This window comes from Musca vetustissima, unplaced genomic scaffold (genome assembly GCF_032173495.1).
Source record: "Musca vetustissima isolate MV318-11 ecotype Yass unplaced genomic scaffold, APGP_CSIRO_Mvet_v1 utg49292, whole genome shotgun sequence".
Classification (NCBI taxonomy): domain Eukaryota; kingdom Metazoa; phylum Arthropoda; class Insecta; order Diptera; family Muscidae; genus Musca; species Musca vetustissima.
In genome coordinates, this window is record NW_026878145.1 from 27,635 (window position 1) to 42,726 (window position 15,092).

At 31.8% G+C, this 15,092-nt stretch overlaps 1 protein-coding gene across 2 annotated transcripts; it reads left to right on the plus strand.

Annotated features, from left to right (window-relative positions):
* The first annotated feature begins 2,957 nt into the window (after positions 1 to 2,957).
* Positions 2,958 to 14,156, plus strand: LOC133322944 (C-terminal-binding protein). 2 transcript variants are annotated; one of them, XM_061531895.1, is made up of 7 exons: positions 2,958 to 3,160; positions 3,231 to 3,536; positions 6,492 to 6,752; positions 6,839 to 6,979; positions 7,142 to 7,361; positions 12,829 to 13,028; positions 13,978 to 14,156. In XM_061531895.1, exons 1-7 carry the CDS (start codon positions 2,966 to 2,968, stop codon positions 14,047 to 14,049), a joined length of 1,395 nt encoding a protein of 464 aa, XP_061387879.1. In that variant the 5' UTR covers positions 2,958 to 2,965; the 3' UTR covers positions 14,050 to 14,156. The 2 variants fall into 2 exon arrangements, with proteins under 2 accessions (XP_061387879.1, XP_061387880.1); XM_061531896.1 differs by lacking the exon at positions 12,829 to 13,028.
* Positions 14,157 to 15,092: the final 936 nt, after the last annotated feature.

Below are 15,092 nucleotides of genomic sequence, written 5' to 3' on the forward strand. Positions count from 1 at the left end.
CCGGCAACTCCAGACCGGGAATAGCGAGCAGATGTGTGTCGTAAAAAGCTACTCTCAATAGCTTGAACCTCCTTTGAATTTATAATCCACCCTAACAGATCACTAAGTTCTCTGCCTGAAAACCGCATCTATACGAGTTCTTCATAGCAACTTCTACGCAAACAAAAGTTAAAAAAAAAAATAAATAAACACATCAGTGTACAGTATAAAATATTAATAAAATTATTTTATATATACATACTAACATCTTATTAGTAATTATTTATTTGGTTAAAATTATTCACTTGGTCATTAATAATTTCAAAATTATTAAAGACCACTCTGCATTATTCTGTTGTTAGCCGGTGTTTTCTTTCCCTTATTTTGTTTCTTTTTCCAGATGATAGTTGTCGTTGATAAGACATAGACAGAATCGAAAATGCCGACTCATATATACATAGACATTCAAAAAGTTTTCAATAGATTTTTTCCTTTATAAATATTCAATCAAACACGATCGTTGTATTTGTAATTTAAAACAAAGGCCAAACACAAAAAATGTAAACAAAAATTAATTTAACTACATATAGTACGAATCACACGTTGTTCTTTCTCATAAACACACTTATATACATACAAACACATCGAACAACACCAGTTGGCCAACTTAACACAAAAATGAAAAAAAATGTTGATGGTTTTTTTTTCGAATACGATGTCAATTTTTTATAGTAATTAATTTAAGAGGGGCACTAAAAAACAAATGGCAGAGTGGTAACAACTATTTTAGCTGTGTGTAGCTATGTGTAAACCATTTGGAAAATTAATTTAAAATTAAATTTTTCTCATAGTGCCAAAATATATTGATGCTCCTCTGTTCCAGAAACTGCAAGGTCCTTTTATCGATCGAAATTCTTTCCACTTTTTGAGTTCGGGATCGGGCACTCTGTTTTGTACATATTTGTATGAAAGAAACATTTGCTTTGCCCTACCCTCGTATTTTATATAAATAAATATGTGCATTTCTAGCATTTTATTTGGTTCAAGTGCTGATACGGCAAATGCTGATTAAACGAATAAAATAACAAATACATTTCGTACACACATGTATGGCTGTGTGGACGACGCCACATATGTGTAGATATGTCAACCTCTTCCAAATATATATATATATATATATATATGAAAACGAAGAAAAAGAGTAATAAATAATACACATTACTAATCAACGACAACGAAGATGACGACGTTGTCAGACTGATAAATTTTTTTTCTTATCACATTACACAGTATTTATTTCTGTTAAAAGAAATAGCATTATTTTATATACCTACATACATCTATAGATAGCTTAGAGTGCATTTTTCCAATTATTTGTATTTATTATTATTTTTTAGCAGAAATTCCCGGTTGATGAACTTATTGTATATGATATTACATTCTACGAACTTACGATCTTCGGTTTCTATGGGAAAATGTGAATTGTTCGAATGGAAATTACATAAAATTGAATAAGGTCGAACAACATTTTGTTTGTTGGCATGCTAAAATTGTGCAATTTCATATTATTTGATTAAAAACGGCGACTTTCCTTTTCTTTGCTAACCTTTGAACATCAGAGACCCCCATTAGATTAGCTAAGTCTTCTTACTCTGGTTAGAACATTGAAAGTTTCTTCGCTTGTGTTTGTTAAGCTGCTTTAGGAATACACATAATCCTTTGGTAATGGCTTTGAACACTAAGGTGTTGGCAATATTCATAACCCTTACGAGTCTGTAAAACGGATTCCTAAGTTGTGATTATTTATGTTTATTTGTAGCTGAGCATAATGACCGATGATATAACGAATCGCTGTGAGAATCACAGTTGTTTATGTAATATTTATATATTTGTATGTTATTGAAATTGTTATCTAAAAAAAATAATAATCGGTTGGTAAATTTGATTATGTTTAAGGCGGCGGTATCATTATCCTATATCTGATTTTTATTGAACGGCATTTGACGACGGGAGGTTGTGAAAAAATACATGTTATTGGAAACTATGAAAAAGAGAGCCAAATTTCGAAATAAACCTATTAAGCAATATGACACTTAAGGTCATAGCCGGTTTTTATAGAAAATTCTACAACTATGACGTACTAAAAATCTTGTATTTTTTAAATTTATTTTACCATCTACAAATTTTACAATTTTACAACATTTTTTTTTTTTAAATCCATGTTTTTTATTTCAGTTTTACCCAGATAATCATCATAGTGACGCCGTGATGATGATCTGATATAATTCCCAATAATGGAGCACACAACGTGATGGAGTTGTCGAAGCGCCAAACACATTTCAACCAAATTTCACACAAACGCCTCAATTAGAAGACATAAAGAAAACGTGAACGAACACAGCTTTAGCAAATTGCACCCAACTATAAGAATAACACACAGACACACTTAACAGCAACAACAACAACCTACCACATATATATATAAACAAGAGCCGATAAAAAGCTGCAACCAGCCAGCACCCCCAGAAAGTCGCAATATCAACAAAAGAAATCACATTGAACTTGAATTCAAGCACACGGAAAAACACTATCCAAAACCATATAAAAAATAACAACAACAACAAGAAGAAAAAGAAAACAAAATAGACTAGGAACAAAATTGCTAAATCATCACATTTGTTTAGATTCGTGTAGTGTATATTATTTTTCACATTTTTATTTTTACCTTTAAATGAATTTAATTTGAAAGTGTTCTTCGAAAGCACATTAAACATCCAGCAACAAACAAACATCAGACAGATTATTATTTCAACTGCATGTGCTCTCCCAAATCCATTGGATAGCAGCAGCAACAAAGTGATAGGCAAAAAAGTATTTCATTGAAGAGAGGAGGGCGAACAGTCAATATTATCTATAAAACTTACAACTTTGTGTAAAGAAATAGGCAACTACTTTTAAGTCAACATTTAACACCACCTCCTCCGTCATGGATAAGAACATGATGTTACCGAAACGATCGCGTTTGGATGTGAAAGGCCCCTTTGCCAATGGGCCAATGCAGGCTCGACCGTTGGTTGCATTGTTAGATGGTCGTGATTGTTCTATCGAAATGCCAATATTGAAAGATGTTGCCACTGTGGCGTTTTGTGATGCTCAAAGCACATCGGAAATACACGAAAAGGTAGAGTATAAAAATTACTTTTTATCGTTGAACTTATATTCAATTGACAAGCCTTTTATCATCTGTGCAGGTTTTAAACGAAGCTGTGGGCGCTCTTATGTGGCATACTATAATTTTAACAAAAGAGGATCTGGAAAAGTTTAAAGCATTACGTATTATAGTACGAATCGGCAGTGGTACTGATAACATAGATGTTAAGGCAGCTGGTGAACTTGGCATTGCAGTATGCAATGTTCCCGGTTATGGTGTGGAGGAAGTGGCTGATACGACAATGTGTTTGATATTAAATTTATACCGAAGAACCTATTGGCTAGCGAATATGGTGCGAGAAGGGAAGAAGTTTACCGGCCCCGAACAAGTACGAGAAGCTGCACATGTAAGTAATACCCCATTAATTAATTGCACGTGACATTTTTAATTTACGCGTTATCAACATACGACCTTTGTAAAGCCACATAGCCGCTTAACCAACGGCGAAACGCGTCCCATAATGTTGTGTAGGTTATTCTCCTGGCTTCCCTTTTCATTGCAAAACTTCATTCTGAAGTTAGACTCGAATAAGAATAATAAAAAAACACTAAAAATATATACAGTAGAGTACGCTTATAGCAAACACCTTTCCTGGTCTCGAAGTTTTAAGACAGATTTTTCATAATAATTCGCTGTAAGGGTAAAGACTCATACAGCCAACTTTTTTATAACGAACCATTTATTCGGTCCCAATTTTAAGTACTCATTTATTTGAATTCGGTTATAACGAACATGTTCCAAATATACATAATAAATAACGATGATAACCCACATCAAAAATATTATACCCTAACGCTGGCAAATTTTACAAAAAATGTCAGATTCATCAAAGATCCAGTAAGGAAAATTCAAAAGTCGGACGAATATGATACCCATCACCACTTAAGTACATACAAAAGATGCTCATATGTACAATATCCTGGAGATAGAATAGACATAGTATCATTTTGGGACCATTGAAATGGAATCGGACAAAATTAACTGTGTGAAAAAACTTATTCGTCCTAATCGGACAGATCGAATGAATATATATGGAATCTATATATGTAAACCTGAAACGTCTTCCATCCAATACGTTATGCAATATTTCATGTAATGCGAACAGACATAGGCTCCTCCATTTGCCAGTCGGGGAAAAATATATGTGGGAGCTGTATCTACATCTGAACCGATTTTGAAAATTTTTGTATCAATCGGACAAACATTGGTAGTATGGTGCTCCATTTACATTAAATCGGACGAAACTATATATATGGGAGATATACCTAAATCTGAACCAATTCCAATAAAACTTCGCATACATCAACCAGGACCTAATTTATTTGTTTAAATTCTAACAAGTGCTCTTCTAATTTAGTGCTCTTTGCAAAATTTTGTCTCAATCGTAAAATCAAACATAAAATATATAAGAGCTATATCTAAATCTGAACCGATTCCAAAAAAAAAATTCTCATATATCAATCTGGCCTAATTCAGTACGCTGTTCAAAATTTAGCCTCAATCGCTATATCTAAATCTGAACCGATTTTCTCCTATTTGGCCAAATAAGTAACCTGCGACTACGAATCAGTTTTGAGTCAGCTTTTTATTATCATATTTTGCAATATGTCTTATAATGGTTTATACATCACTTAGAACTAATTAACAGCTATGGATTAGGTTCATATGGTAATGGACCCAAGGTCATTTTCATCCGATATTGTACGATTGTAATCCAATCACAAATGCCTTAATACGATGTTCCAAATAGTAGTGAAGGATATAAAAATATACTCAAATGTAAATCGTTAGCTCATAACATAAGGTGTCCTTAACCCCATAGATTTCTAAATCGTTTTCATATACCCTGAAAATTACTTCTCTAAATTAGTTTGTTGTATATATGTTGTTTCATTTACAATACAAGCTATAATGTTAATTTTTCACCAATTTTGTGGTAAATTCCATTGATTAAGGCTGTTACTCGATATTCGCTTGGCCACAAAAGATTACTTACTTAGCTGGCTTGTTACAGAACGGTTGTTCCATAAGCCGAGCTTAAAAAAGATTTCCAAGCGCGTCGGTCTTGTGCGCAAGTCCACCAATTTGGAAGACCACGTTCCATCTAATTCGTGGCCTTCCCCTTCTACGGGAACCATCAGAAGGCTCATTTTTATATGCCTTTTGAGCTGGAGCATTTTCATTCCTCCGCACAACATGGCCTAGCCACCGTAGTCGCTGCAGCTCTATACGACTGACTATGTCGATGTCCGCGTGTAAATTGTAAAGTTCGTGGTTCATTCGATGCCGATATTCACCGTCGACACAGATCGGCCCGTAGATCTTTCGTAGAATTTTTCTCTCAAACACTCCAAGAGCTGCCTCATCTGCTTGCTCAAGTACCCATGCTTCTGATCCATATAATAGAACGGGTAGTATCAGCGTCTTTGTATAGTGTGAGTTTGTTCTGGCGGGAGGTGGCCTTGTTTCTGAACTGCTTACTTAGACCATAGTAGCATCTGTTGGCCATCACAATCCTTCTCCGAATTTCAAAACGGATGTCATTCGTTTTATTTATGGCGGTACCAAGGTATATAAAGTCTTTACCTCGAAGCTGTAGTTCTCAAGTTCCACAGTTGGTCCGAGTCTACTGGACGTCTTGCGCGTTGATACCATCAGCTTGGTCTTCTCGCCGTTTACTGCCAGACCCACTTTGGCAGACTCCTTTTCAAAAGATAACGTACCGAAAAATTGATCAAACAGATTGTTATTAATTTTCTGCTAGGATTTTCAAGTAGTAATAGCAGCCAGAAATATGAGTAGACGCAAAGTAGGTGCCTCTTTAGGAGCGCACAGATAACATTAGGAGCAACTGAAACGGATAACATTAGCAAGATAGCATGTAATATTCGGTTCAATAAATAGAATGATTTAATTTTTTATGATATGTTTTCTAATATCGTGTTTATTTTGTGAATTAAAAAACATCAGGAATAACATTGTATAGAATTATTGGTTGATTCCTAAGATGAACACTATATTAAATGAATTACGAATAAAGTAAACGACATAGTCGGTGAACTTTTTTATTTAAACCTAGTGTATTACAGTACATATACATTGTACTGGATTTCGTTAACCCACTGGGTTTAATTGTCAATTCCATTAAATGTATGTACATTTCCCTCTATTTTCCGCAATCTATTAATCTAAGTATAAACAATAAGGACGGATAACAGGAAGGGTACATCTAAGAAGACACAATATATATTTTAAATCATTCCATAACACATTTTAATTTTTTATTCAATTTTTTTTTCAGGGCTGTGCAAGAATTCGAGGAGATACATTAGGTTTAGTTGGCTTGGGACGCATTGGCAGTGCAGTTGCATTGCGAGCAAAAGCATTCGGCTTCAACGTAATATTCTATGATCCATACCTACCAGATGGTATCGATAAATCGTTGGGCCTAACACGTGTATACACTCTGCAAGATTTACTGTTCCAATCAGATTGTGTATCACTACATTGTACACTTAATGAACATAATCATCATTTAATTAATGAATTCACAATTAAACAGGTGAGTCGACGTTTGGCATTATTGGTCAGTCTTATTTTTACTCACATCGATATTGTTGTAAATAAAAAATGTGTGTTCCTTTTCAGATGCGACCTGGTGCATTCTTAGTAAATACTGCACGAGGTGGTCTGGTGGATGACGAGACTTTAGCACTTGCCCTGAAGCAAGGTAGAATAAGAGCCGCTGCACTGGATGTACACGAAAACGAACCCTTCAATGTATTCCAAGTAAGATGATAACAATGTAAAACGGAATGATAGCCTCCCTCACAAATATAACAATGTCAATATTCTGCAATCAATTTTAAAGCAAACTACTGCTATTAACCCACCCTTATTATGTACGCGTATAACATGTATTTCTTTGTATTTGTATCTCTTTAAATATAGGGCGCCCTTAAAGACGCTCCCAACCTAATATGTACACCACATGCCGCCTTCTTCAGTGATGCATCCGCAACAGAGTTGCGGGAAATGGCTGCAACGGAAATTCGACGAGCCATTGTCGGCAATATACCAGATGTTTTAAGGAATTGTGTTAATAAGGAATATTTCATGAGAACACCAGCATCAGCAGTTGCTGCCGCCGCTGCGTCAGTATATTCAGAAGGTAAAATACCACCCATATTATCAAATCAAGAAAAGTGAAAACCAAACTATACATCTTACAAATTTACAATTATTACGTTTACAAATACCATAACACACATTCATACAACAAACCACTACAACTATTTAGTAATACTGAGCAGAAAGAGAATGATTAACAAAAAGATTTGAAAAATAAACAAAAACAAAAATTAAGAAATTAATTTGTTTTACCATAAAAAAAATAAGAAGAAAGTATTTTCTCATACAAACGACTTTCCTCCCCTTCCACCCATCACCACCACCACCACTACAACTACCAATAAACCAACCTCCCTTGAATTTCAATTTGAGATGACTGTAATGATATAATACTACAGGTGGTATTGCTGTTTAAAGCATCGTGCCATCTTTGGACACAATAAAAAAAATTATATTCTCCTACTTGCAGAACAGTGGTTATCTTTCCATCACCCCACTGCTGCAGATTCAATTGTGCAAAAAAGAAAATAATGACACGCACCTGTTTTTTTTTTCCAATCCGCCAGGTTTTTTTTTTAATTTTAAATTTTACTGATTCCCATACTTGGAGCTTTTGTGCATGTCTAATTTTTAAGAACATTTCCAAAATACTGTTTCACATGGAAGATAATCAGCCACAGAGAAAGTCCTGATTCATGCTAATGTTTAGAATTAATAGATTTCGTTATCTGGACTCGATCCTTTAAAATTGAAGTATAGGTATATATTTCCTCTGGGAAATATCAATTTCTGTAAATTTTATTCATGATTGAACAGATTAAATTCATATAAGAACTTTCGCATAGTTTGATATTATATATAGATACAGACAGTTGAGATAGTTGAAAACAGATTTGCAGCAAAGTATAGTCTTGATTTGTCATACTGTGTTATGGCCAAGTTTAGTTTGTTATCATCCCCTCTCATTATGTCTGTGGTTAATTTTGACGGTTGGCAATATTTATTTCAAATAATTTGGAGAATTTCTGTTTTTCTTTTTTTTTTCATTATTATTTGCTTCATTTTGTGTGTGGCATCACCTTTTAACACGTTTTGTGGTTTGTGTTATTTCGATTTTGTGTTTTAATCACTTGCTACAGCTAAATAAAGAAATAAGTGTAGAAAATAAGGTTTTCGTATTATTCGAATAAGCTTAAGTTTTTTCCTTGTCGATTATTTCGAATGTACTCCGTACGATTCCTTTGCAAATAAACTTGATTTTTAATAGTTCTTCGTTTATGTTTGAAACAAATATAATTCGCTGCTTTATACATTTTTGTTTTAATTATTTAAGAAATGCTTAATAGTATAAGCTTGTGTAGCCCATTTACAATTCTCGTTTTGTTTTTTGTTTTGTAATTTTATATCTTATTTCATTTCGCTACAACAACCAACAATAACAATCAACAGTTAATCAATATCTATTTCGGATCATGTAAATTTGTCAGATGCTTCTTCATCTGAAAATAAATGAAAACAAAATAAAAAACTATAGATATTTTTACCACACATTTATATGTATAAAACACAAAGATATGGATACGTACGTTATGTATTTAATTAATCCATGTCTTGCAATACTGAGGAAAGATATAAGCTAAAAAGTAAGGTGAAAGTAAGCACATTTGATGGTTTTTGTTGTGATTTTCTTTTTTGATTTGAAAATACGATTTTTTCTTCTTCAATACCGACACAAAAAATGTTCAGTATAACACTAACTAAACTGCTGTAAAAATATACATACATTACAACTTGTACCATTCCTTATCAGTATTTACTGTGTTTGTCTTGAGATATACTAAAATGTTTGTCGTACTATGTCTAAGCGTAACTTCTTTAATTTAGCCATGTTATTATAATAACATTAGGTTAAAATGTAGCAATTCATCATTCTATGCTTTGTCACAATTTCTAAAGTATTTATCTGTGTTATCAAATCAAAAAAGAAGTTCAGAATTAATAAATATAAAAAAGATTTGCATTATACAAAACTACTGTGTATCATAGTTAACAAATATATCTTAGAAATTACTGGCTTTCTTCTTTGAATTTCGACCTGATACAACAGCAACAATTAAGACCAATTATATGTGAAAGAAAAACAACAACAACATAACATGTTAAAATGCAATAAATTAAAAACATAAATAAAACAAACAAACAAATATATGCTCTGTGTTTAAATGATCTCATCATCCGTGATTATTTTCGCCTTCTGAAATCATCATTCTTCATGCAAAAGAAATATAACAAAAACAAAAAAACATACAATAAACTGATTAACAAAATCAATGCTTCACTAAAAAAGCAAGAACAACAAACAAATTACACAAATAATAGATTTAGGCGACAAAAGTTAGTCTATAAATGTACATTCAAAACAACAACAACAAAAAATACAATTAAAGTAGGTTTATGATGTCTAATATGAAACAAACAATATATATATATAAATATATTAAAATATAATAAAAGCGATAATAACAAAAAAGAAAGAGCGAGCAGAGATTACAATGTTTAATTAATAATATTACTTTTAGAGAAAAAAAAAAACACACACACAACAGTACATCAAAAATATATATTTTTATTGTTTCGAGCAGCTAAATTGTCAATATATTGCACAAGTTTTTTATACAAAGGTCTTGGTCACTATGCATACGTATATATGATGTACCAAGTGACAATTTTTCTCCTTCCATTAAAAATTCTTTGAAAATGAGACCAGTCCACCACTCAGAACACTTTAATGTACTTTTTCACACTGCAGCACACATTTTCTTCAAGTATACTAAACAAGTGAAAACAAATTTATAAATACAAACATAGCTCACATAGGCACCACCACTACACAACAACATATAATATCCAATATATTTTTTTTATTTTAAAGTTTGATACATATTTAATAAAAGAAAGAAAAAGATTAACATAAAATATATCGTAAAATCTCTATATATACATTATATATACAAATAAAATAAAAGAAGAAAATGTCTTTATCTTTATAACAACCACACCCATCCCTCATATAAATTAGAGACAAAGATGAAAATTAAAATAAAAGTAATAATAAACAAGGCAAAAACTGTTATTTTGTAATGTAAAAAATATTTTTAATAACTGTGAAAGCTATAAAATAACAAAAAAAAGAAGTAATTTCAGAAAACAAAAACAATGAAAACAAGAAATAAATAAGAAAGTTATAAAAACCACAAAATAAACGCGTAAATTATTTTTTGTAAATAAATTGTTTCAATTTTCGGTAAGGATCCCCCTCCCCCCAAAAACACCCAAACTACTACAGTATCTATTCATTACACCACATAATAGTTCTTCTACCATATCTTATGGCAAAGAAAACAAAACATTTTCCCTGTGATTTCCCCCTTCTTAACATTTATATACTGAAATTAATTGGGATGATGGAATCATTAAACAAAGAGAGCAAAAAAGAAAAAAATATGATTTGGATAAATATTAAAAAGTATAGTGTGTTAGCTAAATTGTGTTTGCTGCTATAAGAATGAAAGTCAGTAATATTTTCCTGTTAAACAATAACACCACACACACAACATCTATTGATAATATTTTATTATTAGGAGCTTATAAATAGTCACGCATAATTTTAAGAACATTTTATGTTGTAAAGCATATTTTTGAATCGTTTCCATCATTCCATTTATTTCAATGTGGTGTTTTATTGTGAGTGTACAATAACACTGAGTGAATGTGCTACGAAACATATACATATCTATAATATTTAGCCCAAACATGTATAATCGCGAGGAAATTTATGTAAAAAGGAAATTCCGCAATTACAAGTAAGATGTCAAAAATAAAAACATTTTAAGTTATACAGGAAGTGAGAAATGAATAGCCATTGGAATGAAATACAACATAGTAATCAACTAATATTTCAAAACAGATTATTATTTCATTCCATTCCATTAAATAATGTATGTATTTAATACTATACAATTATAGCTTCAATAAAACAGCCTCATATAAATTCACCACCCATAACAGTACGTTGCTTACTACTCCTACTCCTTGGGAAGAGTAGTCTTGCTCACTGTTTATTAATTATAGAAAGGGAAACATTTCTCGCGGATTTGTTATACATGATTGGGCTGATTATAGATATCCATTTATAGATAGATCTTATATCCGTTTCATGAGTATATTTGCTGAAGCACGCATCTGCTTTATATATCTCGACATTTATTGCTTTTATGTTTCCAACTTTAAAGAGGTCTACAGAATATTCTAGTTGCCTATAATTACACAGATTTGTTTATCGGCTTTGTATGTTTAATTGTCGTAAGACAGATTAATCATTTCAATCAATGCCGAACTATAGAAATTGTTGGTATTTGATTGAACTAATTCTTGTTCTAAATTTCGTCAAATTCGTTATAAACACAAGTTAGAAATTACATTTAAAAACAACTGATAGGCTCAAACCTAATTCAATGCGTTGCGTAATAAAATACCCACCTCACAATTATATGGCTTGCTGAACAGATGTACGCCCTGACCTTATTGGCATTGACACATATGTAGTCAATTTAAAATGTCTAAAATGGGTGAAAAAACTTTACGAATTTATCAAAAAGTATTTTCTTTTCAATGGCCGCAATTGTATTTTCATAAAACAAAAAATCTATAATATGCACTGTTTTGTTGAAATTGTTCAACTTTATATTTTGATAAGCATTGCTTATTCATTGAAACACATGTATTTAACTTTTGTGTTGAATAACATACGCATTAATTTAGGTACGAGCCTTAAAAGTCAAATTTATTAAATAACATGAAAACATGTCATTGTTGTCAACGATCCACATCTGGCAAATATTTGTAATGGGAACAGTATTTTTTTCACATCAATATTTTGCTGCTATTGTATGTAAAACTGTTGTAACATGAATTTTGGGATAAGTTAGACAGCATAGAACTCTGGATCGATCCGTAGATTAAACTAAAATAAAATCAGCAGCAGCGTATCGTTTTAGTTATTTAGTAGTTTTTTTTCTTTTCCCATATCAATGACAGCGGTGACTATGAAACACTTTTTTAGATGTATATTCTAGTGTCGGTGATGGGGAAGAGAAGGAATGTAATGTGTAAAAAAGTATTGTGATGACCGTGTTTAATTGAAATTATTACAACACCCATACAAATATATCGTTTGTCATTGTATTGGCATTTAATAACTGAAATTATACCTTTAAATTAACGCAAACACACTCACACTCTCCAACAAATGAATTTTAAGGAAAGAAATTAGGATATTTGAGTTGTTAATTTAAAATTGGTGAACATTTTTGCATAAAAGTCTTTATTCGTTAAGATAAATTGCTGACATCAAACGAACAAAAATCAGTAGAAATCTTAAAAAAAATAAACATCCATCACACACGTATTTGCTTTACATTCAAAACTTGAATATCAATACAAAACAGGATTAAATGGCGGATATTATTCAGGCGCACTTCAACAGGCTCACAGTACTACACCTCACGATGTCCCACATAGTGTAGGAGCCGCTTTGGCACCGCCAACCACTCCCTCAAATGTCAATCCATCGCCAGTACCAACGGTACCGCCTATCCATGTATTGCCACAGGTTGGATTGCAGCTAGGACTTGTGAGTAGTAAATCGGTAGGTACTGTTCTACTTCTTTAAAATCAAATCTCAAATCAAAAAATCACATTTGTTTTCTATTATTCATCATCCTACAGTGCATACACATTACACCAACACTTTAATATGTTATTTGTTTGTTCGTTCGTTCGGATGTTTTTCTTTTTTTTTTTTGTACCTAATATGGAGTATCGCAATATTATGTTGTCGTCTTTAGTTTTGGTAAATGTTGTTTAGAAAGTGTGTTGTTCTTGTTTATTATTACTATAATTTTTTTATTTAGTTTGTGTTTTTCGTATATTTAAAATATATTTGTTATTATTCACATATATGTAAATCTATCAATCTCTCCACCATCACCTAGGTATATGCATAAACTCTACCTCTACCGTACATCATACATTAATACTACTATTGGTTTCCTTCATATATCTCTTCAATATATATATTTTGAAATTTTATTTGACTGTATGTTCGTTCTATGTGTATTTGTGTGAAATTGTTGGTTTTTTAATCACATTTATTATCCAAAGAATAATATATATATTTATAATGTTAATGTCGTTGTTGTTGGTTGGTTGGCTGTATACAATCCTTGTGGAGAAACTCCAAAGAAAGAAAGTTTTTTGTTTCTTCAAATCGCGGATACATTAACACCCACACACACACAATTCACAACTCTTGTCCGTCCTAGAAACATGTAAACGTCATAGCCTTTTGGTTGAAATTTCAAATTTGTTTGGAAAATATTCCAAGAAATATTAGTTGAAAATAAACTAGAATACATTACAGATTTTTTGTTTTGTTTTATATCAATTATGTTACATATATTTTCCCTTATGTGTTGGTTCAGAAATATATAACTCTTCTACATATGATTTCATATATGTAATTGTAAATGATGTTGGTTGTTGTTAACATGTGAATTTTAATTAACATTTTTTGAAATTCTATTATTTTTTTACAGCCCCAGACGGCGCCCGACCCTAATAATCATCATCCATCCACATCTAAGCCAGAGTCATCGGAGGTTCAATAGTTCAAAAGCGCCATCAATTTCAACAAAAACAAAACTACAACAAATAACAATGCTTCATTTCAATTAAGGACATTCGATGGAACACACACTTAAGAAGTGCCATTGATGATGATAGCCAAGACAACAAAGTAAAACCAGCAGGAATTTATATGTAAACACCGATTCATCCATCGTATCTGCAACAAAAAACCATTTCCTCCTCATTTTGTTTGACCCAAATTGACGTCACTTTGTGTAAATCCTCCTGTATGTTTTTTCCATCCTTACGAAGTATGTGAATAATAAAAGAAAATGCTGCTTTTCGACATAATACCACCTCACTTTTAAATTAGATTGATTTGCTTCCGGATTTCGGATGCTGCAGTAAGCCAATTAAGAATTACATTCATCCACTACAACAACAACAACATCTTTGGCGAGTAAAATGATTACGTACGTTTTTAATTAGTATATGTATTTAAATGTGTGCAAAATGAGGTAGACTTAGGGAAGAAAATAAGTAGTGTGAGCCTAAGAAGGTTCTTTAAAAATTCAATCAGAACGCTAGTAAATTACATCATATTTCTTTCAGTGTTTTTTTACATTTTACATAAATTTGATATAATTTTTGATTCGCAGATGTGGCACCATATATTAAAACAAACTGCACACATTAGAGGTGCAGGCTTTTATTGCATAAATCAAAAATTCAACACAACAACTTAGGCTTTTGTACAAATCTTGAACATATAAAATTCATTTTTTATGAAACTTAAATTAGTATATGGATTACAATGTTTCAATACTTGTTTTTATGGGTATCGTTCCTCTAGATAATACAAAGTAATTTTTTCCCCGGTACGTAGCCAGTCCAACTATCAATTTTCTGTTACAGATGATGCAACAAACTGATATTAGAACAACTAAACATGTACATATAAAATATAGTATTTGCAAATTGCATATAGTTTTTATTTTGCATGGCCAAAGGATTAAAATGGCGGCCCTCATAGATTTATTTATGCATTAGGCATTTACCCCTCTTGTCAATAAGCAGATTATAA